General features: G+C 42.7%; 1 protein-coding gene across 1 annotated transcript in view; it reads right to left on the bottom strand.

The window, feature by feature from the left end:
• Positions 1–24,692, bottom strand: part of LOC117441071 (extended synaptotagmin-2-like) — a gene marked incomplete at its 5' end in the record, with an annotated part of 29,083 nt that extends 4,391 nt beyond the window's left edge. Inside the window, 8 exons of the mRNA XM_034077261.2 lie at positions 4,074–4,223; positions 14,924–15,010; positions 16,114–16,188; positions 19,636–19,737; positions 21,490–21,585; positions 21,671–21,760; positions 21,850–21,898; positions 24,618–24,692. Coding sequence (XP_033933152.2) covers positions 4,074–4,223; positions 14,924–15,010; positions 16,114–16,188; positions 19,636–19,737; positions 21,490–21,585; positions 21,671–21,760; positions 21,850–21,898; positions 24,618–24,692 — 724 coding nt within the window. The remainder of the gene's footprint in view (positions 1–4,073; positions 4,224–14,923; positions 15,011–16,113; positions 16,189–19,635; positions 19,738–21,489; positions 21,586–21,670; positions 21,761–21,849; positions 21,899–24,617) is intronic.
• Positions 24,693–27,193: the final 2,501 nt, after the last annotated feature.

Below are 27,193 nucleotides of genomic sequence, written 5' to 3'. Positions count from 1 at the left end.
CATCAACATGTGTCCCCTCTTCTTCATGTCTCTCTACATCAACATGTGTCCCCTCTTCTCCATGTCTCTTCTACATCAACATGTGTCCCCTCTTCTTCATGTCTCTTCTACCTCAACATGTGTCCCCTCTTCTTCATGTCTCTTCTACATCAACATGTGTCCCCTCTTCTTCATGTCTCTTCTACATCAACATGTTGTCCCCTCTTCTCATGTCCTCTTCCACATCACCATGTGTCCCCCTCTTCTTCATGTCTCTTCTACATCAACATGTGTCCCCTCTTCTTCGTGTCTCTTCTACATCAACATGTGTCCCCTCTTCTTCGTGTCTCTTCTACATCACATGTGTCCCCTCTTCTTCATGTCTCTTCTACATCAACATGTTGTCCCCTCTTCTCCATGTCTCTTCTACATCAACATGTGTCCCCTCTTCTTCATGTCTCTTCTACATCAACATGTGTCCCCTCTTCTTCATGTCTCTTCTACAATCAACATGTGTTCCCCTCTTCCCATGTCTCTTCTACATCAACATGTGTCCCCTCTTCTTCATGTCTCTTCTACATCAACAGTGTCCCCTCTTCTTCATGTCTCTTCTACATCAACATGTGTCCCCTCTTCCCCATGTCTCTTCTACATCAACATGTGTCCCCTCTTCTTCATGTCTCTTCTACCTCAACATGTGTCCCCTCTTCTTCATGTCTCTTCTACATCAACATGTGTCCCCTCTTCTTCATGTCTCTTCTACATCAACACGTGTCCCCCTCTTCTTCATGTCTCTTCTACATCAACATGTGTCCCCTCTTCTTCATGTCTCTTCTACATCAACATGTGTCCCCTCTTCTTCATGTCTCCTCTACATCAACATGTGTCCCCTCTTCTCCATGTCTCTTCTACATCAACATGTGTCCCCTCTTCTTCATGTCTCTTCTACATCAACATGTGTCCCCTCTTCCTCATGTCTCTTCTACATCAACATGTGTCCCCTCTTCTTCATGTCTCTTCTACATCAACATGTGTCCCCTCTTCTTCATGTCTCTTCCACATCACCATGTGTCCCCTCTTCTTCATGTCTCTTCTACATCAACATGTGTCCCCTCTTCTTCGTGTCTCTTCTACATCAACATGTGTCCCCTCTTCTTCGTGTCTCTTCTACATCAACATGTGTCCCCTCTTCTTCATGTCTCTTCTACATCAACATGTGTCCCCTCTTCTTCATGTCTCTTCTACATCAACATGTGTCCCCTCTGTGGAAAGAGACTCTGAAAGTTTCAGGAACAAAGATTTTCTCTCTTTTTGATCCATTTCTATAAAAACCTGTCTGAAAACGAGCTGATCAGATTTTGGCCACTTGATGATGTCATAACGATGTTTTGTCTTGTGTAACCATTAGCCAATCAGCAACAAGGTAACCCCCCCCCCTTATCACGTGCATCTCCTCTAGAGCTCCATTGAGTTCTTTGTAACCACATGTCTCTCAGAGGGGCGTGGGGAGGGGCTCCTTGTTTTCATCTGAAGTCACAGACAGAGAATCAGCACTTTGGAAACAGGGCTGAAACAGAGGGGATTATGGGTAATGCTGCAATGACCTGTTTGGTGTTTCAGCCAATCAGAGACAGGCTCTGGATATATCTGAGACCTGTGATGTATTGATGAAGAGGAGGATGATAGGAGACCTTTAAAGTCTCTTGAGGTTTCGTTAATATTATTATTTGACAATAAAAATGATTTTCGACTCCGATTATTCACGTTTATTTTTAGACTTTTGTGAAGTAAAAAATGATACGTGAATATTGTATGATAATTAAATGTTACATTATATTAAATATATTTGTAATCAATCTTATAAAGTGGTCCTAAACCTGCTGATCCAGCCGAACATGTCGGGGTATCTTGAGGACGTTTGGTCAGCCTCTAAGGAGCCACCCGTCTGTCTTCTGCTTCTCGAGCGCTCAGTACCTGTCAAGCCGTTTGGAAACCCGTATGAACCCTGATGCGCTGGTTGTGATCCAATACAGCAGGAAAGCCATTTGAGTGGAGGTCAATGTTTCGAGCATTCGCTTCAGAGGATGATTTAATACAGGAGGATGTTCAGTGCCAGAAAGGGCAATGCAATCGGGACGTAACTGCAATGATTTAAAGTTGAACAGACGGTCATATTAATCTGACGGCTTCCTATAACGCCAAGAGTGGTAAAGGGATAGTTTAAAATATCATCTAATATATCATTTATATTTAATGTATGCCGCACACACACCAAAGCAAATGTGTTTTATGTGTGAACCTACTTATTAGTTTGGCATAAGGCGACCAGATTTTCAAAAATAAAACCGGGGACATTTTGAGTTTGGCAAAAAATCTCATATCCAATTTTCTTCACGTTAAAGAAAAAAGGGGGAAATTGTGGTTCAATGTAATTCGAACATTTGAACTGTTGGATACAAACAGAACATAACGATAGCTCATTATGAGACTTCAGGTCTTTTATTTTGAAACTCTACATCAGATTGTCCTGATTCTCTCTGAGTGACTCGACGGGGTCTCCTGCTGTCACCCTGGAGTGAAATAAGTCTTTGATTTACTTCGAATGACTCTTTGATGATGGACAGTTTCCATTAAATAATAATCTAAATTTAGCATAGTATAGGATAGCTTAGTTTAGAATAGCGTAGGATAGCTTAGTTTAGCATAGCATAGGATAGCTTAGTTTAGCATAGCGTAGGATAGCTTAGTTTAGCATAGCATAGGATAGCTTAGTTTAGCATAGCGTAGGATAGCTTAGTTTAGCATAGCGTAGGATAGCTTAGTTTAGCATAGCATAGGATAGCTTAGTTTAGCATAGCGTAGGATAGCTTAGTTTAGCATAGTATAGGATAGCTTAGCATAGTATAGGATAGCTTAGTTTAGCATAGCATAGGATAGCTTAGTTTAGCGTAGGATAGCTTAGTTTAGCATAGCGTAGGATAGCTTAGTTTAGCATAGCATAGCGTAGGATAGCTTAGTTTAGCATAGTATAGGATAGCTTAGTTTAGCATAGCGTAGGATAGCTTAGTTTAGCATAGTATAGGATAGCTTACCTTAGCATAGTATAGGATAGCTTAGTTTAGCATAGCATAGGATAGCTTAGTTTAGCATAGTATAGGATAGCTTAGCTTATCATAGTATAGGATAGCTTAGTTTAGCATAGCATAGCTTAGTTTAGCATAGCGTAGGATAGCTTAGTTTAGCATAGCATAGCGTAGGATAGATAGTATATTAGAATAGTATTGTTTTTAATTTAGTGATGATTTAAAAAATAACTAGAAAATTCCTTGGATGTTTAAACTCTTTCTGACTCTGATCTACAGAAGTACAGCATCGTGGCTGAAACCCTTTATTATAGAGATGGAAATAACAGCCGTGCTTCTTTTAACCCTCGTCTGAAATCAAGAATTCCTCATTTCAAGTTTTACGGAGGACTTTAAGAGTTCAATCTTCCTCGTTATCGCTGAGCAGAAACCTTGACATCATGGCGTAGGAACGGAGCATCAGGATGAGATCACAATCTGTTACGAGTTTAATAAATCAGTTCCAGTTTACTGCAGAGCATTGTGATGAATCAGCGGATCATGAACATCTGTCCATGATTCCTCTGACTGAACATCACTAAAGCGAGGCAGCGAGAGCAGGCTGAGGGAGAGTATTACAGTGTTAGCAAAACAACGAGATATACTAATTATTACTCTTTTCATGTGATATTTCTACCCTTCATTAGCTCTGATTTGTTAGCTGTGATTGGTCAACCACTTAGAGATGTCCCGCCCCTCGTACAATGACAGCCAATGGGAGCGTGAGTGTCCTGTAGTGATGTCTTCATGTTCTATAACACAGGGATTTGAGCCTTTGCAGACCGTTTACATGCACACACAAACTCCCACAGGAGAGGGAAACTCCAATTATTTTATATTACTACACCCCAATATTTGTTCAGTTAGTGCTGCAGTGTGTGTGTGTGTGTGTGTGTGTGTGTGTGTGTGTGTGTGTGTGTGTGTGTGTGTGTGTGTGTGTGTGTGTGTGTGTGTGTGTGTGTGTGTGTTTACCCTCAGAGCCATCCTCAGTTTGATGGTGGAGCTGGGTCCGGAGTTTTTGAGAGGAAAACTCTGAGTCAGCGTCATGTTTTCCTCCGTCAGCAGGCTGCTCAGAGGCACCGTCAGATTACCCAGGGTGCACTTGTGCTTGTCATCTTTCACCTGTGCATTAAGAGCAATGGTGTGAGCAGAGATGTGAAAGTACACACATCCTTTCCTCAAGTAGAAGTACAGATACTCGTGTTTAAAAATACTCTGGTGAAAGTAGAAGTACTGACTAAACTTCTTTCCTCAAGTCAAAGTAAAGAGGCTTTGAAGTGTACTTCAGTAGAAAGTACCCATAGCTAGCAGCTGCTTTAAAGAGTACCTGACCTCCCTTTATATTAATAGAACAATAATGTCATTGTTAGCTAATGAATGTTTCCGTGCTGAACAACGGCAACATGACAACGTTTCCATTGGTCCCTCTTCTTTAGAGAAGACCAGGAAGTGATGGATACACGGATCGTGATCCAACCAATAGGCACGCAGTGACTCTAAAGAATAATGACCACGCACCAACACACATTCAGACTAAAGGAACCAGCTGTTTGGAAATGAGAGAAGTAGAAAGTACAGGTATTTGAGTTCAACATGAGAGAAGTAGAAAGTACAGGTATTTGAGTTCAACATGAGAGAAGTAGAAAGTACAGGTATTTGAGTTCAACATGTGAGAAGTAGAAAGTACAGGTATTTGGGTTCAACATGTGAGAAGTAGAAAGTACAGGTATTTGAGTTCAACATGTAAGAAGTAGAAAGTACAGGTATTTGTGTTCAACATGTAAGAAGTAGAAAGTACAGATATTTGGGTTCAAAGTGTAAGAAGTCAAAGTGGTCAGAAAAATAAGAAGTGGAGATGTACTGAACGAAGTATTTGTACTCCAATACTCCCTACCTCTGTGTGTGACGATTATATATATATATATATAACATTTGTTTGTGTACCTCCAGCTCCAGCTCCTGCCTCTTCGGGTTGTGGACGAAAAAGGAGAAGCAATCCTCCCAAAGAGGCTCCTTGGTCTTATAGCGGATCTTTAGAGCAGACAGGAAGTCGTTCGTTAGTTAATCACGAGAGAGAAAAGGCTAATTAACAACAGGATCTATTGATGGCAGCTTTAACGACACACATGGGTATTTTCATTGTTTAAGTGCAGCTGAGTACATTTACTCCATGCTATGTTTAACAATATCAATGAGGGATATTTTGTAAAAACACAGAAGGGTTGTGGTCGCTTTGAGGCCTGATTCATGGTCGAGAAAAATTGCATAAATACACATTGATTAAATAAAAGTAGCTATATTCTGTACGTACCAGATTCTTCCACATAGCAAGCATCGGCATGGACTTCAGTCAAAAAGTCATGACTACAAATTATTATTATCTTATAAATTAGATTAGGGAAAACATATTCAAGTATAAATGCCTAAATAAATATAAGAATGATTTAATAAATACAAAAGTTAATAAATGAATAAAATTGATTAAGAAAAACTAAAAACTAAATACACAAATACATGTAGTGTGTTGCAAAGCATGGAGGGCAACACAATAAAGTATAAATGCATGAAAAAATAAATAAATATTTTCATAAATAAATAATCAATAAAGGAATGAAAGATAAATAAAATAATGAATTAAGTGAGTGCAAACTTTTTTTGAGCATAAATGAATAAATGCATGAAATAAGAAACTAATAAATACAGAATTAACTCGTTCTTGTTTGATGTAAACCGCCACCCACGAGAAATGACTTATTGATGCAGCACAGAATCTCTCAAAGCTGCCAAAACATTTTCTATTATTTATTTTCTGAATCTTTGCAGTGAAACTCAAGCATCAACAATGTACCGGTCAACGTCAACATCAGACTTTTTCCATGAGAAATATTTGGTAAACTCTCAGCGTCAGTGTAGACGCTCTAATGCCAACCCTTTATGCTATGTTGGAGGTCATAACACCAATTTTCTTGTAAGAACACTTCAATTCACCGTCTTCAAATACCACAGACGAAAAGTGTTATAATAGGAATCTGGAGGGAATAAGATGTGCTGCACTTCAATAAGTCTTTGCAACATGTATTCCTGCAAATAAACCGCTGTATTCAATCTTTAATACTTGATCTTGAAGCCTCACCTTGCTCTCCAGGGTTTTGTGTCCCACAGTGAATTGGACAAAAGGACTGGGCTCGCTGCTACTCTTCTTCGCAGACTGTGAGAGAATCAGAGGAGGAACTATGAGACATAACACACATCATATCTGCAGCCAAACATGAGCTTAGCAGTTAGCACACAGTGGCTTCATCAGGCAGGGGCTGCAGGCAGACGAGGAGACTGCAGAGCTTTCTAATTATAGCATGCTGGGTTTTCTTCTGACTGGCAGATATTGTTATTCTGTAAGCAGACAGGAGCTGAACCTCTCTCTCTTACTTTCATTTGACGTCCTTCCCAGCAGTATTACATTTAAGCTCCACTTCGTACACTCAGGCAGATTAACACAAGTCCTCTCTATGATAGGCTACCACTGAAGACCAGAAAACCCTTTGTAAATACAGTTGTACGGTGGCCAACAGAGCGCCGTAAAACGTCCCAAAAAACCACAGGAGAAATGCGAAAATGTGCGTAAAAATACTGTGTTTATATATATATATATTTTACTTCTAGAATCCGTCTAAGTTAACGCTCTCTTAAACAAACATGTGAGCCTATTTGACTAATTACTTCCATATATTGCCCTTGTGCTGGCGTGTCTGTAACCAGTGATGACACCTAATTTACATATCTTCTTTTAATTGGTGGAAGCAGACAAGCTGCACAATTATTTATTTGTTTGTTGGTTGGCTTTTTGGAAAGGCTAACACTGGTGTGCATCCACATGTCAAAATTAGAGACGGCAACAACTGCAATATACCCAAATATCGTCTGAATCTTTGCTCTGAAAGACCTATTAAGGAAGGATCACGGCCCGTCCACACAGGCATGAAAGAAATCTTAGACGTAAAAGACGTAGAAGATTTTGAATATTCGCCGAACTGCATTGTGGGGAGCGGAGCATGGCTTTGCATCGTGAGCTTCAAAAGTTGAGCAATGTTCAACTTTTGATGCTCCCGATGCTTTCGAAGCTAGCATCAGCCAATCAAATCCCGTTTATGCAAATCCCGCCAGTACAAGCGCTAGCCAATCAAACCGCGTGCAAGCTGGGAGAGCCAGCAGTTCATTTCCTCATATTCCAAACGAGAAGTTACGGTAGCAAATCACCCGGTTCTTTACGACCAGAACTATTTACCGGGATACAAACCGGAGGAACCAGCATGGAGGGAGGTGGCAGAGACAGTGGGGGAACTGGTAGGGTTTCGCCTGTTTGGGGAGTTTATATCCAGTTTACTTCGTTTTAACATTTCCATTGCTTTGTATGTCGGGGGCGGAGATTCATGTGATTGGTTGTTGGTCGCGTTGCTCGCAAAAAATCGCCACGCTTCAGACACGCCCAGCTTCAAGATTTTTCAAGATTTTTTTTCATGCCTGTGTGTGGACCGGCCGTGAGGGTAGGAAAGACATCAAAACAGCTTCCAAGTATAGACGTAATTAAAGAACGCTGCACATTTTGCAAAATGTACACATCAGGTTTATCTCAATTGGTGGAAAAGTTAGCCTAGCCACATAGCTCTGCATTTAGGTCAACAGAGGCCGTTTCTCAATCCCGAGGATACTGGCTTCCAAGCCAATATTTCAAGGATGCTACGTCATCGAGTGCCGCCGAAGGACTGTTCCAATCTCCAGCATACTTGGAATTCCACCGAGGCCGCGTCCTTGGTTTTGGGGAAATTTCGAGGCTGCACATGGGTAGACTTCGCGTCCTTAAAATCCCCACAATGCTTTGCGCACGGACCAATTTCAAAAACCCTTGCGGAGAAAGGCTGAACCGACGCAGCACACATTGAAATGTAAGTGTGGTGGCATAGAACACGTGTTGGTAAATATGTTACTTTGTTAACATTGTTGTTTTCACCAGAAATGTGTTCCTGAAAGTAAAGCAAGTTCATAAAGATAGACATCGTGAGGGATTATTTTCGGTACAGTTTATGTTGAAACCGTTAGAGAGAGTGGCACACTTGTTAGCACTGTTCCATTCTTCTTCGTTTTCCGAAGCGTGGCTTGGAAGTATACTGGCTTCGTTTCTGAAGGAAGTGACTTGGAGGTACGCGACTACCAAGCCAGCATCCTCGCGATTGAGAAACGGCCAAAGAGTGTATCATTGGATGTATCTGTACTCTATGGCCGTTTCTCAATCTCGAGGATACTGGCTTCCAAGCCAATATTTCAAGGATGCTACGTCATCGAGTGCCGCCGAAGGACCTGTTCAATCTCCAGCATACTTGGAATTCCAACGAGGCCGCGTCCTTGGTTTGGGGGTAATTTTGAGGCTGCACATGTGTAGACTTCGCGTCCTTAAAATCCCCACAATGCTTTGCACACGGACCAATTTCCCCAAATCTGTGGCGGAAAATGTAAGGCGGGGGCCTCTCATATGACGCACACCTGCACACTTGCTCGCCTGTTCCACTCTTCGTTTCCGAATGCCAGGAAGGATTCTTGCCCTCGCTTCTGAAGCAAGTGACTCGGAAGACATGTGCTACCCAAGCAAGCATCCTCGCGATTGAGAAACGGCCCCATGTTCCCTCTGAAACTACACAATGCAGCAGTGAGCTCGCCGTGGACAGATGGGAGTGCCACTGCACTGGACCGCTCTTTAAATCTAAGAAACGTCCTGACTTCCTGCTCCATTATCAGATCCTGAAACTGGCCGTGCTGCTATTCAGGTTTGCTGTTTAAAACCTTTGACCTAATTCACTTCAAATGCAAGATAAATCACGTGTAAGGACATCTGGATATGCAGTCGAGTGCAGTATTAGACGTTTGCATGCACGTTAGGAAAGATATAAAACCCCACAACAAGGACACAAAACAATGCAATCATCCACCTTCATGCTTACTGATAATCGTGACACCACACGACGCTGGACGGGGCACAGATGGGACTCGGGTGTGATCTGTGCATGCAAAACCATGTTTCCCACGTTACCTTCAGCGCCTTAAAGACTGACACTTGCTTCAACCCGTCATAGGTGAAATCTGACAGGTTGCTCTTTCAGCCACGAGAGGGAGAGAATCACACCTGGGTTAGTAAGACGGCAGTGGTAGGGCGTGGTTTGAGGGCATGACGCCAGGACAACATGTGGAAATATGAAGGATGTGGGTGATCAGTAAAGAGCTGCTGCGGTGGACTCTGCAGGGAGCGAAGGATGAAAACAGAATAATGAGGGTGTCTCCTCGGGGGATCTTCTGGAGGAGCTACTTGTGGCTTTTCCAGCCGGCAGGCGCTCTGTACAGTATCTGTGCAGCGACATCATAATTGGCTCGCTAATGCAGACAGAGATCCTGATGAGCTCTGCCAGCGGCTCTTTGTTCTGCAGATACTGTAAATCACAGCCTCGCACTAAACAGTATCTGACTACTTTAGAAGTGGAAGCTAGTGTTAATGGTTATCTGGCACTCGAACCGTGCAGCTAACACATGCTGAAAGATGCAGCTTTTGAAACTCTCAAACCCACGTCAGCGCACACCGCTAATGCTAACACTAGCAGGATGCACAACTCACAAATATGGTTCTATACTCGAGGTATTGCTCTCACAAAAGACTAGCCCCGACGCTCTCCTCTCACTTAAGTTCCCGCAGCCTAAGCTGCCCGAGAAGACGCTCTTTAGGTGGAAGGAAGGAGGGTGGAGACAGAAGGGTGGAGTAATGAGATGGAGGGTTCTTCACAGGTAGCTTTAAAGACATTTGGTGCAATAGAGTGGTGTGGTGTTTGTGTAGGAAGACCTGGAAGTTAGCATCACAAGGACTCTTGCAACAAAAAGGGATTTCTCTGTGAGAAAATAATATCAATGTTTATGATACTTCACTTCACCACCGCTAAGCTAAAGGCGGCTAATGTTGGGCTATAAAGGAACTACAGCATGGTCACATGACTTCACGTCACCACCGCTAAGCTAAAGGCGGCTAATGTTGGGCTATAAAGGAACTACAGCATGGTCACATGACTTCCATCAACATGTGTCCCCTTCCCCCCCTGTCTCTTCTACATCACATGTGTCCCCTCTTCTTCATGTCTCTTCTACATCAACATGTGTCCCCTCTTCCCCATGTCTCTTCTACATCAACATGTGTCCCCTCTCTTCATGTCTCTTCTACATCAACATGTGTCCCCTCTTCTTCATGTCTCTTCTACATCAACATGTGTCCCCTCTTCTCCATGTCTCTTCTACATCAACATGTCCCCTCTTCTTCATGTCTCTTCTACATCAACATGTGTCCCCTCTTCTTCATGTCTCTTCTACATCAACATGTGTCCCCTCTTCCCCATGTCTCTTCTACATCAACATGTGTCCCCTCTTCTTCATGTCTCTTCTACCAACATGTGTCCCCTCTTCTTCATGTCTCTTCTACATCACATGTGTCCCCTCTTCTTCATGTCTCTTCTACTCAACACGTGTCCCCTCTTCTTCATGTCTCTTCTACATCAACATGTGTCCCCTCTTCTTCATGTCTCTTCTACATCAACATGTGTCCCTTCTTCATGTCTCCTCTACATCAACATGTGTCCCCTCTTCTCCATGTCTCTTCTACATCAACATGTGTCCCCTCTTCTTCATGTCTCTTCTACATCAACATGTGTCCCCTCTTCCTCATGTCTCTTCTACATCACATGTGTCCCCTCTTCTTCATGTCTCTTCTACATCAACATGTGTCCCCTCTTCTTCATGTCTCTTCACATCAACCATGTGTCCCCTCTTCTTCATGTCTCTTCTACATCAACATGTGTCCCCTCTTCTTCGTGCTCTTCTACATCAACATGTGTCCCCTCTTCTTCGTGTCTCTTCTACATCAACATGTGTCCCCTCTTCTTCATGTCTCTTCTACATCAACATGTGTCCCCTCTTCTTCATGTCTCTTCTACATCAACATGTGTCCCCTCTGTGGAAAGAGACTCTGAAAGTTTCAGGAACAAAGATTTTCTCTCTTTTTGATCCATTTCTATAAAAACCTGTCTGAAAACGAGCTGATCAGATTTTGGCCACTTGATGATGTCATAACGATGTTTTGTCTTGTGTAACCATTAGCCAATCAGCAACAAGGTAACCCCCCCCCCTTATCACGTGCATCTCCTCTAGAGCTCCATTGAGTTCTTTGTAACCACATGTCTCTCAGAGGGCGTGGGGAGGGGCTCCTTGTTTTCATCTGAAGTCACAGACAGAGAATCAGCACTTTGGAAACAGGGCTGAAAGAGGGGATTATGGGTAATGCTGCAATGACCTGTTTGGTGTTTTCAGCCAATCAGAGACAGGCTCTGGATATATCCGAGACCTGTGATGTATTGATGAAGAAGAGGATGATAGGAGACCTTTAAAGTCTCTTGAGGTTTCGTTAATATTATTATTTGACAATAAAATGATTTTCGACTCCGATTATTCACGTTTATTTTTAGACTTTTGTGAAGTAAAAAATGATACGTGAATATTGTATGATAATTAAATGTTACATTATATTAAATTATTTGTAATCAATCTTATAAAGTGGTCCTAAACCTGCTGATCCAGCCGAACATGTCGGGGTATCTTGAGGACGTTTGGTCAGCCTCTAAGGAGCCACCCGTCTGTCTTCTGCTTCTCGAGCGCTCAGTACCTGTCAAGCCGTTTGGAAACCCGTATGAACCCTGATGCGCTGGTTGTGATCCAATACAGCAGGAAAGCCATTTGAGTGGAGGTCAATGTTTCGAGCATTCGCTTCAGAGGATGATTTAATACAGGAGGATGTTCAGTGCCAGAAAGGGCAATGCAATCGGGACGTAACTGCAATGATTTAAAGTTGAACACGGTCATATTAATCTGACGGCTTCCTATAACGCCAAGAGTGGTAAAGGGATAGTTTAAAATATCATCTAATATATCATTTATATTTAATGTATGCCGCACACACAAACCAAACAAATGTGTTTTATGTGTGAACCTACTTATTAGTTTGGCATAAGGCGACCAGATTTTCAAAAATAAAACCGGGGACATTTTGAGTTTGGCAAAAAATCTCATATCCAATTTTCTTCACGTTAAAGAAAAAAGGGGGAAATTGTGGTTCAATGTAATTCGAACATTTGAACTGTTGGATACAAACAGAACATAACGATAGCTCATTATGAGACTTCAGGTCTTTTATTTTGAAACTCTACATCAGATTGTCCTGATTCTCTCTGAGTGACTCGACGGGGTCTCCTGCTGTCACCCTGGAGTGAAATAAGTCTTTGATTTACTTCGAATGACTCTTTGATGATGGACAGTTTCCATTAAATAATAATCTAAATTTAGCATAGTATAGGATAGCTTAGTTTAGAATAGCGTAGGATAGCTTAGTTTAGCATAGCATAGGATAGCTTAGTTTAGCATTAGCGTAGGATAGCTTAGTTTAGCATAGCATAGGATAGCTTAGTTTAGCATAGCGTAGGATAGCTTAGTTTAGCATAGCGTAGGATAGCTTAGTTTAGCATAGCATAGGATAGCTTAGTTTAGCATAGCGTAGGATAGCTTAGTTTAGCATAGTATAGGATAGCTTAGCATAGTATAGGATAGCTTAGTTTAGCATAGCATAGGATAGCTTAGTTAGCGTAGGATAGCTTAGTTTAGCATAGCGTAGGATAGCTTAGTTTAGCATAGCATAGCGTAGGATAGCTTAGTTTAGCATAGTATAGGATAGCTTAGTTTAGCATAGCGTAGGATAGCTTAGTTTAGCATAGTATAGGATAGCTTACCTTAGCATAGTATAGGATAGCTTAGTTTAGTCATAGCATAGGATAGCTTAGTTTAGCATAGTATAGGATAGCTTAGCTTATCATAGTATAGGATAGCTTAGTTAGCATAGCATAGCTTAGTTTAGCATAGCGTAGGATAGCTTAGTTTAGCATAGCATAGCGTAGGATAGATAGTATATTAGAATAGTATGTTTTTAATTTAGTGATGATTTAAAAAACTAACTAGAAAATTCCTTGGATGTTTAAACTCTTTCTGACTCTTGATCTACAGAAGTACAGCATCGTGGCTGAAACCCCTTTATTATAGAGATGGAAATAACAGCCGTGCTTCTGTTTAACCCCGTCTGAAATCAAGAATTCCTCATTTCAAGTTTTACGGAGGACTTTAAGAGTTCAATCTTCCTCGTTATCGCTGAGCAGAAACCTTGACATCATGGCGTAGAACGGAGCATCAGGATGAGATCACCATCTGTTACGAGTTTAATAAATCAGTTCCAGTTACTGCAGAGCATTGTGATGAATCAGCGGATCATGAACATCTGTCCATGATTCCTCTGACTGAACATCACTACAGCGAGGCAGCGAGAGCAGGCTGAGGAGAGTATTACAGTGTTAGCAAAACAACGAGATATACTAATTATTACTCTTTTCATGTGATATTTCTACCCTTCATTAGCTCTGATTTGTTAGCTGTGAGTTGGTCAACCACTTAGAGATGTCCCGCCCCTCGTACAATGACAGCCAATGGGAGCGTGAGTGTCCTGTTAGTGAGTCTTCATGTCTATAACACAGGATTTGAGCCTTTGCAGACCGTTACATGCACACACACTAACTCCCACAGGAGAGGGAAACTCCAATTATTTTATATACTACACCCAATATTTGTTCAGTTAGTGCTGCAGTGTGTGTGTGTGTGTGGTGTGTGTGGTGTGTGTGTGTGTGTGTGTGTGTGTGTGGTGTGTGTGTGTGTGTGTGATGTGTGTGTTTTTACCCCTCAGAGCCATCCTCAGTTTGATGGTGGAGCTGGGTCGGAGTTTTTGAGAGGAAACACTCTGAGTCAGCGTCATGTTTTCCTACGTCAGCAGGCTGCCTCAGAGGCACCGTCAGTTACCCAGGGTGCACTTGTGCATTGTCTCTTTTCACCTGTGCATTAAGAGCAATGGTGTGAGCAGAGATGTGAAAGTACACACATCCTTTCCTCAAGTAGAAGTACAGATACTCGTGTTTAAAAATACTCTGGTGAAAGTAGAAGTACTGACTAAACTTCTTTCCTCAAGTCAAAGTAAAGAGGCTTTGAAGTGTACTTCAGTAGAAAGTACCCATAGCTAGCAGCTGCTTTAAAGAGTACCTGACCTCCCCTTTATATTAATAGAACAATAATGTCATTGTTAGCTAAATGAATGTTTCCGTGCTGAACAACGGCAACATGACAACGTTTCCATTGGTCCCTCTTCTTAGAGAAGACCAGGAAGTGATGGATACACGGATCGTGATCCAACCAATAGGCACGCAGTGACTCTAAAGAATAATGACCACGCACCACACACATTCAGACTAAAGGAACCAGCTGTTGGAAATGAGAGAAGTAGAAAGTACAGGTATTTGAGTTCAACATGAGAGAAGTAGAAAGTACAGGTATTTGAGTTCAACATGAGAGAAGTAGAAAGTACAGGTATTTGAGTTCAACATGTGAGAAGTAGAAAGTACAGGTATTTGGGTTCAACATGTGAGAAGTAGAAAGTACAGGTATTTGAGTTCAACATGTAAGAAGTAGAAAGTACAGGTATTTGTGTTCAACATGTAAGAAGTAGAAAGTACAGATATTTGGGGTTCAAAGTGTAAGAAGTCAAAGTGGTCAGAAAAATAAGAAGTGGAGATGTACTGAACGAAGATTTTGTACTCCAATACTCCCTACCTCTGTGTGTGACGATTATATATATATATATATAACATTTGTTTGTGTACCTCCAGCTCCAGCTCCTGCCTCTTCGGGTTGTGGACGAAAAAGGAGAAGCAATCCTCCCAAAGAGGCTCCTTGGTCTTATAGCGGATCTTTAGAGCAGACAGGAAGTCGTTCGTTAGTTAATCACGAGAGAGAAAAGGCTAATTAACAACAGGATCTATTGATGGCAGCTTTAACGACACACATGGGTATTTTCATTGTTTAAGTGCAGCTGAGTACATTTACTCCATGCTATGTTTAACAATATCAATGAGGGATATTTTGTAAAAACACAGAAGGGTTGTGGTCGCTTTGAGGCCTGATTCATGGTCGAGAAAAATTGCATAAATACACATTGATTAAATAAAAGTAGCTATATTCTGTACGTACCAGATTCTTCCACATAGCAAGCATCGGCATGGACTTCAGTCAAAAAGTCATGACTACAAATTATTATTATCTTATAAATTAGATTAGGGAAAACATATTCAAGTATAAATGCCTAAATAAATATAAGAATGATTTAATAAATACAAAAGTTAATAAATGAATAAAATTGATTAAGAAAAACTAAAAACTAAATACACAAATACATGTAGTGTGTTGCAAAGCATGGAGGGCAACACAATAAAGTATAAATGCATGAAAAAATAAATAAATATTTTCATAAATAAATAATCAATAAAGGAATGAAAGATAAATAAAATAATGAATTAAGTGAGTGCAAACTTTTTTTGAGCATAAATGAATAAATGCATGAAATAAGAAACTAATAAATACAGAATTAACTCGTTCTTGTTTGATGTAAACCGCCACCCACGAGAAATGACTTATTGATGCAGCACAGAATCTCTCAAAGCTGCCAAAACATTTTCTATTATTTATTTTCTGAATCTTTGCAGTGAAACTCAAGCATCAACAATGTACCGGTCAACGTCAACATCAGACTTTTTCCATGAGAAATATTTGGTAAACTCTCAGCGTCAGTGTAGACGCTCTAATGCCAACCCTTTATGCTATGTTGGAGGTCATAACACCAATTTTCTTGTAAGAACACTTCAATTCACCGTCTTCAAATACCACAGACGAAAAGTGTTATAATAGGAATCTGGAGGGAATAAGATGTGCTGCACTTCAATAAGTCTTTGCAAACATGTATTCCTGCAAATAAACCGCTGTATTCAATCTTTAATACTTGATCTTGAAGCCTCACCTTGCTCTCCAGGGTTTTGTGTCCCACAGTGAATTGGACAAAAGGACTGGGCTCGCTGCTACTCTTCTTCGCAGACTGTGAGAGAATCAGAGGAGGAACTATGAGACATAACACACATCATATCTGCAGCCAAACATGAGCTTAGCAGTTAGCACACAGTGGCTTCATCAGGCAGGGCTGCAGGCAGACGAGGAGACTGCAGAGCTTTCTAATTATAGCATGCTGGGTTTTCTTCTGACTGGCAGATATTGTTATTCTGTAAGCAGACAGGAGCTGAACCTCTCTCTCTTACTTTCATTTGACGTCCTTCCCAGCAGTATTACATTTAAGCTCCACTTCGTACACTCAGGCAGATTAACACAAGTCCTCTCTATGATAGGCTACCACTGAAGACCAGAAAACCCTTTGTAAATACAGTTGTACGGTGGCCAACAGAGCGCCGTAAAACGTCCCAAAAAACCACAGGAGAAATGCGAAAATGTGCGTAAAAATACTGTGTTTATATATATATATATTTGTACTTCTAGAATCCGTCTAAGTTAACGCTCTCTTAAACAAACATGTGAGCCTATTTGACTAATTACTTCCATATATTGCCCTTGTGCTGGCGTGTCTGTAACCAGTGATGACACCTAATTTACATATCTTCTTTTAATTGGTGGAAGCAGACAAGCTGCACAATTTATTTATTTGTTTGTTGGTTGGCTTTTGGAAAGGCTAACACTGGTGTGCATCCACATGTCAAAATTAGAGACGGCAACAACTGCAATATACCCAAATATCGTCTGAATCTTTGCTCTGAAAGACCTATTTAAGGAAGGATCACGGCCCGTCCACACAGGCATGAAAGAAATCTTAGACGTAAAAGACGTAGAAGATTTTGAATATTCGCCGAACTGCATTGTGGGGAGCGGAGCATGGCTTTGCATCGTGAGCTTCAAAAGTTGAGCAATGTTCAACTTTTGATGCTCCCGATGCTTTCGAAGCTAGCATCAGCCAATCAAATCCCGTTTATGCAAATCCCGCCAGTACAAGCGCTAGCCAATCAAACCGCGTGCAAGCTGGGAGAGCCAGCAGTTCATTTCCTCATATTCCAAACGAGAAGTTACGGTAGCAAATCACCCGGTTCTTTACGACCAGAACTATTACCGGGATACAAACCGGAGGAACCAGCATGGAGGGAGGAGGCAGAGACAGGGGGGGGAACTGGTAGGGTTTCGCCTGTTTGGGGAGTTTATATCCAGTTTACTTCGTTTTAACATTTCCATTGCTTTGTATGTCGGGGGCGGAGATTCATGTGATTGGTTGTTGGTCGCGTTGCTCGCAAAAAATCGCCACGCTTCAGACACGCCCAGCTTCAAGATTTTTCAAGATTTTTTTCATGCCTGTGTGTGGACCGGCCGTGAGGGTAGGAAAGACATCAAAACAGCTTCCAAGTATAGACGTAATTAAAGAACGCTGCACATTTTGCAAAATGTACACATCAGGTTTATCTCAATTGGTGGAAAAGTTAGCCTAGCCACATAGCTCTGCATTTAGGTCAACAGAGGCCGTTTCTCAATCCCGAGGATACTGGCTTCCAAGCCAATATTTCAAGGATGCTACGTCATCGAGTGCCGCCGAAGGACTGTTCCAATCTCCAGCATACTTGGAATTCCACCGAGGCCGCGTCCTTGGTTTTGGGGAAATTTCGAGGCTGCACATGGGTAGACTTCGCGTCCTTAAAATCCCCACAATGCTTTGCGCACGGACCAATTTCAAAAACCCTTGCGGAGAAAGGCTGAACCGACGCAGCACACATTGAAATGTAAGTGTGGTGGCATAGAACACGTGTTGGTAAATATGTTACTTTGTTACATTTGTTTGTTTTCACCAGAAATGTGTTCCTGAAAGTAAAGCAAGTTCATAAAGATAGACATCGTGAGGGATTTATTTTCGGTACAGTTTATGTTGAAACCGTTAGAGAGAGTGGCACACTTGTTAGCACTGTTCCATTCTTCTTCGTTTTCCGAAGCCGTGGCTTGGAAGTATACTGGCTTCGTTTCTGAAGGAAGTGACTTGGAGGTACGCGACTACCAAGCCAGCATCCTCGCGATTGAGAAACGGCCAAAGAGTGTATCATTGGATGTATCTGTACTCTATGGCCGTTTCTCAATCTCGAGGATACTGGCTTCCAAGCCAATATTTCAAGGATGCTACGTCATCGAGTGCCGCCGAAGGACTGTTCAATCTCCAGCATACTTGGAATTCCAACGAGGCCGCGTCCTTGGTTTGGGGGTAATTTTGAGGCTGCACATGTGTAGACTTCGCGTCCTTAAAATCCCCACAATGCTTTGCACACGGACCAATTTCCCCAAATCTGTGGCGGAAAATGTAAGGCGGGGCCTCTCATATGACGCACACCTGCACACTTGCTCGCCTGTTCCACTCTTCGTTTTCCGAATGCCAGGAAGGATTCTTGCCTCGCTTCTGAAGCAAGTGACTCGGAAGACATGTGCTACCAAGCAAGCATCCTCGCGATTGAGAAACGGCCCCATGTTCCCTCTGAAACTAACACAATGCAGCAGTGAGCTCGCCGTGGACAGATGGGAGTGCCACTGCACTGGACCGCTCTTTAAATCTAAGAAACGTCCTGACTTCCTGCTCCATTATCAGATCCTGAAACTGGCCGTGCTGCTATTCAGGTTTGCTGTTTAAAACCTTTGACCTAATTCACTTCAAATGCAAGATAAATCACGTGTAAGGACATCTGGATATGCAGTCGAGTGCAGTATTAGACGTTTGCATGCACGTTAGGAAAGATATAAAACCCCACAACAAGGACACAAAACAATGCAATCATCCACCTTCATGCTTACTGATAATCGTGACACCACACGACGCTGGACGGGGCACAGATGGGACTCGGGTGTGATCTGTGCATGCAAACCATGTTTCCCACGTTACCTTCAGCGCCTTAAAGACTGACACTTGCTTCAACCCGTCATAGGTGAAATCTGACAGGTTGCTCTTTCAGCCACGAGAGGGAGAGAATCACACCTGGGTTAGTAAGACGGCAGTGGTAGGGCGTGGTTTGAGGGCATGACGCCAGGACAACATGTGGAAATATGAAGGATGTGGGTGATCAGTAAAGAGCTGCTGCGGTGGACTCTGCAGGGAGCGAAGGATGAAAACAGAATAATGAGGGTGTCTCCTCGGGGGATCTTCTGGAGGAGCTACTTGTGGCTTTTCCAGCCGGCAGGCGCTCTGTACAGTATCTGTGCAGCGACATCATAATTGGCTCGCTAATGCAGACAGAGATCCTGATGAGCTCTGCCAGCGGCTCTTTGTTCTGCAGATACTGTAAATCACAGCCTCGCACTAAACAGTATCTGACTACTTTAGAAGTGGAAGCTAGTGTTAATGGTTATCTGGCACTCGAACCGTGCAGCTAACACATGCTGAAAGATGCAGCTTTTGAAACTCTCAAACCCACGTCAGCGCACACCGCTAATGCTAACACTAGCAGGATGCACAACTCACAAATATGGTTCTATACTCGGAGGTATTGCTCTCACAAAAGACTAGCCCCGACGCTCTCCTCTCACTTAAGTTCCCGCAGCCTAAGCTGCCCGAGAAGACGCTCTTTAGGTGGAGAGGAAGGAGGGTGGAGACAGAAGGGTGGAGTAATGAGATGGAGGGTTCTTCACAGGTAGCTTTAAAGACATTTGGTGCAATAGAGTGGTGTGGTGTTTGTGTAGGAAGACCTGGAAGTTAGCATCACAAGGACTCTTGCAACAAAAAGGGATTTCTCTGTGAGAAAATAATATCAATGTTTATGATACTTCACTTCACCACCGCTAAGCTAAAGGCGGCTAATGTTGGGCTATAAAGGAACTACAGCATGGTCACATGACTTCACTTCACCACCGCTAAGCTAAAGGCGGCTAATGTTGGGCTATAAAGGAACTACAGCATGGTCACATGACTTCACGTCACCACCGCTAAGCTAAAGGAGGCTAATGTTGGGCTATAAAGGAACTACAGCACGGTCACATGACTTCACGTCACCACCGCTAAGCTAAAGGCGGCTAATGTTGGGCTATAAAGGAACTACAGCACGGTCACATGACTTCACGTCACCACCGCTAAGCTAAAGGAGGCTAATGTTGGGCTATAAAGGAACTACAGCACGGTCACATGACTTCACGTCACCACCGCTAAGCTAAAGGCGGCTAATGTTGGGCTATAAAGGAACTACAGCACGGTCACATGACTTCACGTCACCACCGCTAAGCTAAAGGCGGCTAATGTTGGGCTATAAAGGAACTACAGCACGGTCACATGACTTCACGTCACCACCGCTAAGCTAAAGGAGGCTAATGTTGGGCTATAAAGGAACTACAGCACGGTCACATGACTTCACGTCACCACCGCTAAGCTAAAGGAGGCTAATGTTGGGCTATAAAGGAACTACAGCACGGTCACATGACTTCACGTCACCACCGCTAAGCTAAAGGAGGCTAATGTTGGACTTTCAAAACACTGTCGTGCTAAAATGCTATCTAATTTCTGGGCATTAGGTCTCATTCCTGCACGTGTCAATAAAAAGCATTCAAATAGCATTAGATAACCTTAAAAGAGAACATTTGACACATTTTATGTAGACGTCCAATCAGTGTTTATGAATAATATAGTGGATAGACATGATGTAATGAGGCAATGAAGAAATAAAAACTACTTTAGCTTGTATTTCTCTAAACTTTCTGCTTGTTTTCCGAACTAGTTATGCAGTCCAACTAATCCCATATGAGTGTGAAGGAGGCTTAATATGAAGGTCCATTGTTCGTCTGACTCAGCTGTATGTATTGATACGTCAACACTGATTGGACGTCCGCGTAAAAGATGCTAATATTTCAAGTTCTGCCAACAGCCACATAAATATTGACCCTGAGTTGAAATGAATCCATCGTTTAAAATCGTTAAATCTGTTTGCCGCTTGAAGCTACATTCATAAAAATCAGATAGCGGTGGCGGAGATAATGAGGAAGATAATAAAAGCCCCGGTTGTTACAGTCGGTCACCTGGAGGACAGAGAGCAAGACAATAAGCATTTCATCAGTAAGGAACGCTGCTGTGTGTGTGTGTGTGTGTGTGTGTGTGTGTGTGTGTGTGTGTGTGTGGGTGTGTGTGTGTGTGTGTGTGTGTGTGTGTGTGTGTGTGTGTGTGTGTGTGTGTGTGTGTTAAAGAGACCAAGAAGCCTGCAAAGGACTAATGCTTTTCACCTTATGTGTATGCTTCTCTATGGTGCTTCCACATTGTCATAATTGCTGTTGATTTGGCTTTATCAATATAATCAGAACAATAGCACTGCTAGTTTCACAATAAAGCACTTACAGGTAAGTTCTTCGCTGAGTCCAGATAAACGACCAGTAGTGCTGACGACAGCCCGTCATTGGCTAAGCTCCTGTCTGCTCGCACACTTCTCAGCACCTGATTGGACGGGAGAAGGAAGTTACCACAGGGGGAAAAGATGGCAGACAGTATTTGTACTCTGTTAAAGCGAGAATAATTGTACCTTATCCAGCTTCTCAGGCGTGGCGAGCAGAGACAGCCACTCCAGTTTTAAGTGGAGTTTCCCAGTGGGAGCTTCTTCCAGGTCAAACCACTATAACAGTGACACGAAGAATAGATTTTAGCAGCCTCTCTTTCCTTTAAGAAAGTAAATATTAAGTGCTATCACAGAGCTGGCTGTACCTCATCGACCTTCTGTTCTTTGTGCAGCTCCGTCATATCGATCATCAGGCTGTGAATGATGACACATAATTACTGGGATTTGTTCGGTAAGGAGTAAGGAGAGAAATCCCATCGATTGGTCCGAACACAGGAGGTCCAGATATCGATCGGATGCAACTCGGGGTGCAACGTTACAGCCTCGAGGATAAATCTATTGACCTTGTCCTTGTCGTGGGGAAACACCTCCTTCTACTTTAAACTGCTAACACTTCTCCCTGTAGACCACGGAGATACGACACTCTTTGAGAGGTTAATACAATTTCCCATCACTGAAAACTCACCGGTTTCGACTGTATCTTGCACACACATCCTTTACTCAAGTAGAAGTACAGATACTCATGTTTAAAAATAGTAAAAGTAGAAGTACTGACTAAACTTCTTTACTCAAGTCAAAGTAAAGAGGCTTTGAAGTGTACTTCAGTAAAAAGTACCCATAGCTAGCAGCTGCTTTAAAGAGTACCTGACCTCCCTTTATATCAATAGAACAATAATGTCATTGTTAGCTAATGAATGTTTCCATGGTGACCAACGGCAACATGACAACGTTTCCATTGGTCCCTCTTCTTTAGAGAAGACCAGGAAGTGATGGATACACGGATCGTGTTCCAACCAATAGGCACGCAGTGACTCTAAAGAATAATGACCACGCCCCCACACACATTCAGACTAAAGGAACCAGCTGTTTGGGAAATGAGAGAAGTAGAAAGTACAGGTATTTGGGTTCAACATGTAAGAAGTAGAAAGTACAGGTATTTGAGTTCAACATGAGAGAAGTAGAAAGTACAGGTATTTGGGTTCAACATGTGAGAAGTAGAAAGTACAGGTATTTGTGTTCAACATGAGAGAAGTAGAAAGTACAGGTATTTGAGTTTAACATGTGAGAAGTAGAAAGTACAGGTATTTGTGTTCAACATGTGAGAAGTAGAAAGTACAGGTATTTGAGTTCAACATGTAAGAAGTAGAAAGTACAGGTATTTGAGTTCAACATGTAAGAAGTAGAAAGTACAGGTATTTGAGTTCAACATGTAAGAAGTAGAAAGTACAGGTATTTGTGTTCAACATGTGAGAAGTAGAAAGTACAGGTATTTGAGTTCAACATGTAAGAAGTAGAAAGTACAGGTATTTGTGTTCAACATGAGAGAAGTAGAAAGTACAGGTATTTGAGTTCAACATGTAAGAAGTAGAAAGTACAGGTATTTGTGTTCCACATGTAAGAAGTAGAAAGTACAGGTATTTGTGTTCCACATGTGAGAAGTAAAAGTAGAAAGTCGTCAGAAAAATAAGTAGTGGAGTAAAGTACTGACACCAGAAACATGTACTGAAGTACAGTAACAAAGTATTTGTACTCCACTACTTCCCTACTCTGCACGTGGGTGGCTTTAAGTGAAGCTACTGCACCTAATCCAGTTGGGGTTATAAATAGTGCTGCGTACCGGTACGCCGAACTAGTACTGGACTTTCGGTTCAAGTCCGGTTAAAACCGGAACGTCAAGAACCGGTACTTGGACTCGCAAAAAAACTAGCACTTACGTATATTCTGGTGTCTGTGGTTATTTAAACATTCCCTGATATTATTATTTATTCATTATTCAGCGTCAATAAATGAGTGCTAACCCCAGTGTGCTCAGTGTACAACATCACATGTCATTTCACCTTCGATTCACGGTTTGAAAACGTAGCATGCTAATGCTAACCGGAAGTGAAGAATTTTCAGAATAAAAGTATTAAGTAAATAGTGTGAACTTCCGGTTTCTTCAGAATAAAACTGATTTAAATTAAATAGTGTATTTAATTCAAAATTACGCCATATCAACATTGATTTTAATTTCTAACAGTATGTATGTACATCACTATGTATGTAGTATGTACTGTATAATGTACACATGTGTACGAGTATGAGTTGTAGAAAAGACATGGTGTACACATACAGTACACTCTGACTGTAAAGTCACTACAGTGTATACTGTACATAGTAGGTGTGTACCAGTGTAATGTGTATAGTCTACTCTACTCTCTACCTTTCAGCAACGTTTTAGGGATTTAGGCTCAGTCAGCTCAGGGACTGTTTGGTTACTTTAGTTTGGTAAATGAAATACATGTTTGAACTTTGTAGTAGTTCACTGTAGTTGCTGTCATAAGTCATTTGTAGACTAAGTGACATTTGTACGTTGTAGAGAAATGTAGACACATGTTGGAAGGGAGCGCAATAAACCTGACGAGTTTGAATTTGAGTTGATTATGAGTTAATTTTCAATTGATAGTTCTCTTTAGTTACTCACACAACTTGACACAAGCCATGGGTTCAGGTCCGGACTTATAACCTAACCCTAATCCTAACCCAGGTCCGGACTTATAAGTCCGGACTTATAAGTCCGGACCTGAACCTGAACCTCTGGACTTGAGTCCGGACCTGAACCTGAATGTGAGTCCAGGTACGCAGTTAGTCTGTCGACGGTAGCAAACAAGGCACGTGCGTTGTTTTTGGTAATGATGTCAGAGAAGAACGATTGTCGTGCGTTTTTCAATTCCAAATTATAAAGGCCAGGTCTCTCTTTATAGATTTCAAAGTGAACCTGGAAATTTTTTTTTCGCCACCTGCGTTCAGCTAGTTCGTTAAACACACTATCAGTCAGGTGGCTGACATGGAATCAATGCTAAATTAGATAAACTCACACAAACGTTTGAGCACTTCCTGTATCTACGATGATTCACCGCTCTTAATCTATTACCTATCAACACAGATATCGGCAAAGCTACTGGCAGGCAGGGCCCCGGCATGTCCTGGAAAGAGTTGAGAGTGCCATACGCTCTTGAGCCTGGACCCAGCACATATCAGTAAGATGTTGTTGCGTTTTGTACACACACATCCTTATCAGGAGACGGGGGAGATGGTGCGGGGGTAAAGGACATGCTGCCAGGGGGGGGAGGTGGTTGACGTAGGCGCGGTGATGAAGATGGGGGAGATGGTGCGCGTCTCTGCGGTGATATTGGTGGGCGTCGTTGAGGAGCGGGGGTAAAGGACATTCTGCCAGCCCTGCGTATCGCCTTAGTTTGGTCTTTGAAATCCAGGAAGGAATCGGTGCCAACCCTCTGTATCTCCTTCATGTGTCTCCAGGAGGGTGAACTCAAAGGCGTTGACAGGGGGGGGGTGACGGGCGGTGGGGACTCCTCCGTGTGTCTCATAGGTCTCCCATAATCAGAACATTCCTCAGGCGGGTGCAGTGATACTTCTTCAGGGTTTTCTGCGCGATGTGTTGTGTCTATGTTTTGATTCCTCTTGCCGCTTGTCCTTGGCAGAGGGAACAGATTGATGACGCAGGCAGTTGAATACGTTAGAGATAAACTATTTCACTCCCGACTTGTTCACTCCATTTGCCTTGAAAAGATGTCTGCGGTCCCAGAAAAAGTTAAAGTTGTCAATAAAATGGACAGAATGGTCAGTACGGACCGTTGAAAGCCAGGTGTTCAGTGCAAACAATCTGCTGAATCTCTCCACTGCTCTTCTGCCTGGCGGTAGAGGGCCACTGATGAACACCTCTGCATTTAGAGAGCTGGCAGTTTCCAACAGACATTTAAAGTCTTCTTTCAGCACTTCTGACTCTTGTTTCTCAACATCATTTGTTCCAATGTGTAGTACCACATTCTTCACAGTCGGATGTTCAGCCCCAATATGCAGGATCTTCTCAGCCAAGTCAGAGACCACATCCTTGGGAAAACAGAGTACTTTGCTGTTGTTCTTACTACACAGACCTTTTACATCTCTTACAGCAGAGTCACCCACAATCAGAGTTTCAGGCCCAGTCGTTAGCTTTCCCTCTAGCCTCTTACTTTTGGAGTAGCTATTGGTCCTTACCCTGCTGTGTGAAGAGGACGGGTTATCCAGGTCATCAGAAAGAGATCTCCGGCTCTCGGTCAGCGGAGCGTATCTGTTCTGGATTGGCACACTTGGTGGTTTAGGAGGATTGTTTGTAGTTCTCCCTTTAGCAGCTGTCCACTGCTGTTTAGGGGTTGAAGAGGCGCTCCTCCTGGGTGATAACAATGCAGGCCAGCCGGTCGCATCACAGATTTCAGAGCGCTGGGCTCTGCCTGTTATCCGTCCTCCCAAATCCCATGGAAATGATTTACTCTTAGGCTTTGCACCCAGAGAGTTCCAGGGAGTCCACTTGTAGATTTATGACCCGGCACACAGCCCTCCTGTTCCTTGGAATCCGTGTAGCTGCTAACTAGCTGTGAGTTAGCATACCCTTCTCCATTATTTTGCAACACTGGTAAAGTGGTGTCATTCCCACGACATAGTCCATTCACTTCCACGTTAACTTCCAACCGTTGCATTTTCATTTCCAACACAGCCATCTTCTGTATAAGTTTGTGGAAGTCATCTGTAGAGAACGGAGGCATTTTGCTACCAACTAGCTTAAAGAGCCTGTGACACGAGTTTCCCCCATCATCCAAACCCATCACTTTGAGTACATATTGTCCCCTTGAAAACCGTTACTAAACTGATTTTGGATATTTGTACTTTGATAACCATTAATCTGCCCTTCAATGTTGACCATATTCTGGATCTTCTCGGGGATTCTTCAAGTCCCGCCAAATGATGGGTGCCGTCATTGCGGGCACAGCGCTCCAGCTGCACCGTCCAGGATCCCAGCTTCTGCATGTAAACCTTTATATATATACAGTCAGATGTAAACGCACGACGGCGCACACAGCAGCAAGCTCAGACAGCGATGACAGGTTAATGTTGAACGTGTCTGAGAGCTCATATGAGGCTGAAGGATCGGTTTATGTTGTATCTGTTAGAAGTTTAGGAATGAGGTGCGTCAATATGGGCGATCATATGGTCATGTAGCCGGTGGTGGACTGGGACTAAAAATCATCCCGGGACTCTCGACCGGCCCACTTCGGTACCGCTAGTAAATTGTCAACGGGGGGAGTGGGGGATGTGCTAGTGACTTATCCGACCGGCCCACTTCGGTACCGGCCCATCGGGATTCGTCTCGATGGCCAGTCCGCCACTGCACCCAGCCCATGTAAACTGTCAACGGGGGGGGCCTCGCTGCGGGGAAACGGTGGACCTAGTGTCCCGATCGGAGTGGGAATAATAATAATAATAATCCGTGCATTTTATCCATTAATTTCCCCAGTGGTAAAAAAACCACACGTTTAATCCACGTTGGTGTACTACAACTACAAAAAGCATCGGTTTGTTTTCTCATCAGGAAATGCAGACCGGCTCTATCATATGTTCGCCGAATTGACATGAAAGCACTAATAAATGTAGTTTCATCCACTTGAGTTTACA

The sequence above is a fragment of the Pseudochaenichthys georgianus genome, unplaced genomic scaffold (genome assembly GCF_902827115.2).
Source record: "Pseudochaenichthys georgianus unplaced genomic scaffold, fPseGeo1.2 scaffold_1456_arrow_ctg1, whole genome shotgun sequence".
NCBI classification, from domain to species: domain Eukaryota; kingdom Metazoa; phylum Chordata; class Actinopteri; order Perciformes; family Channichthyidae; genus Pseudochaenichthys; species Pseudochaenichthys georgianus.
This window is presented reverse-complemented; position numbering and strand designations above follow the sequence as displayed.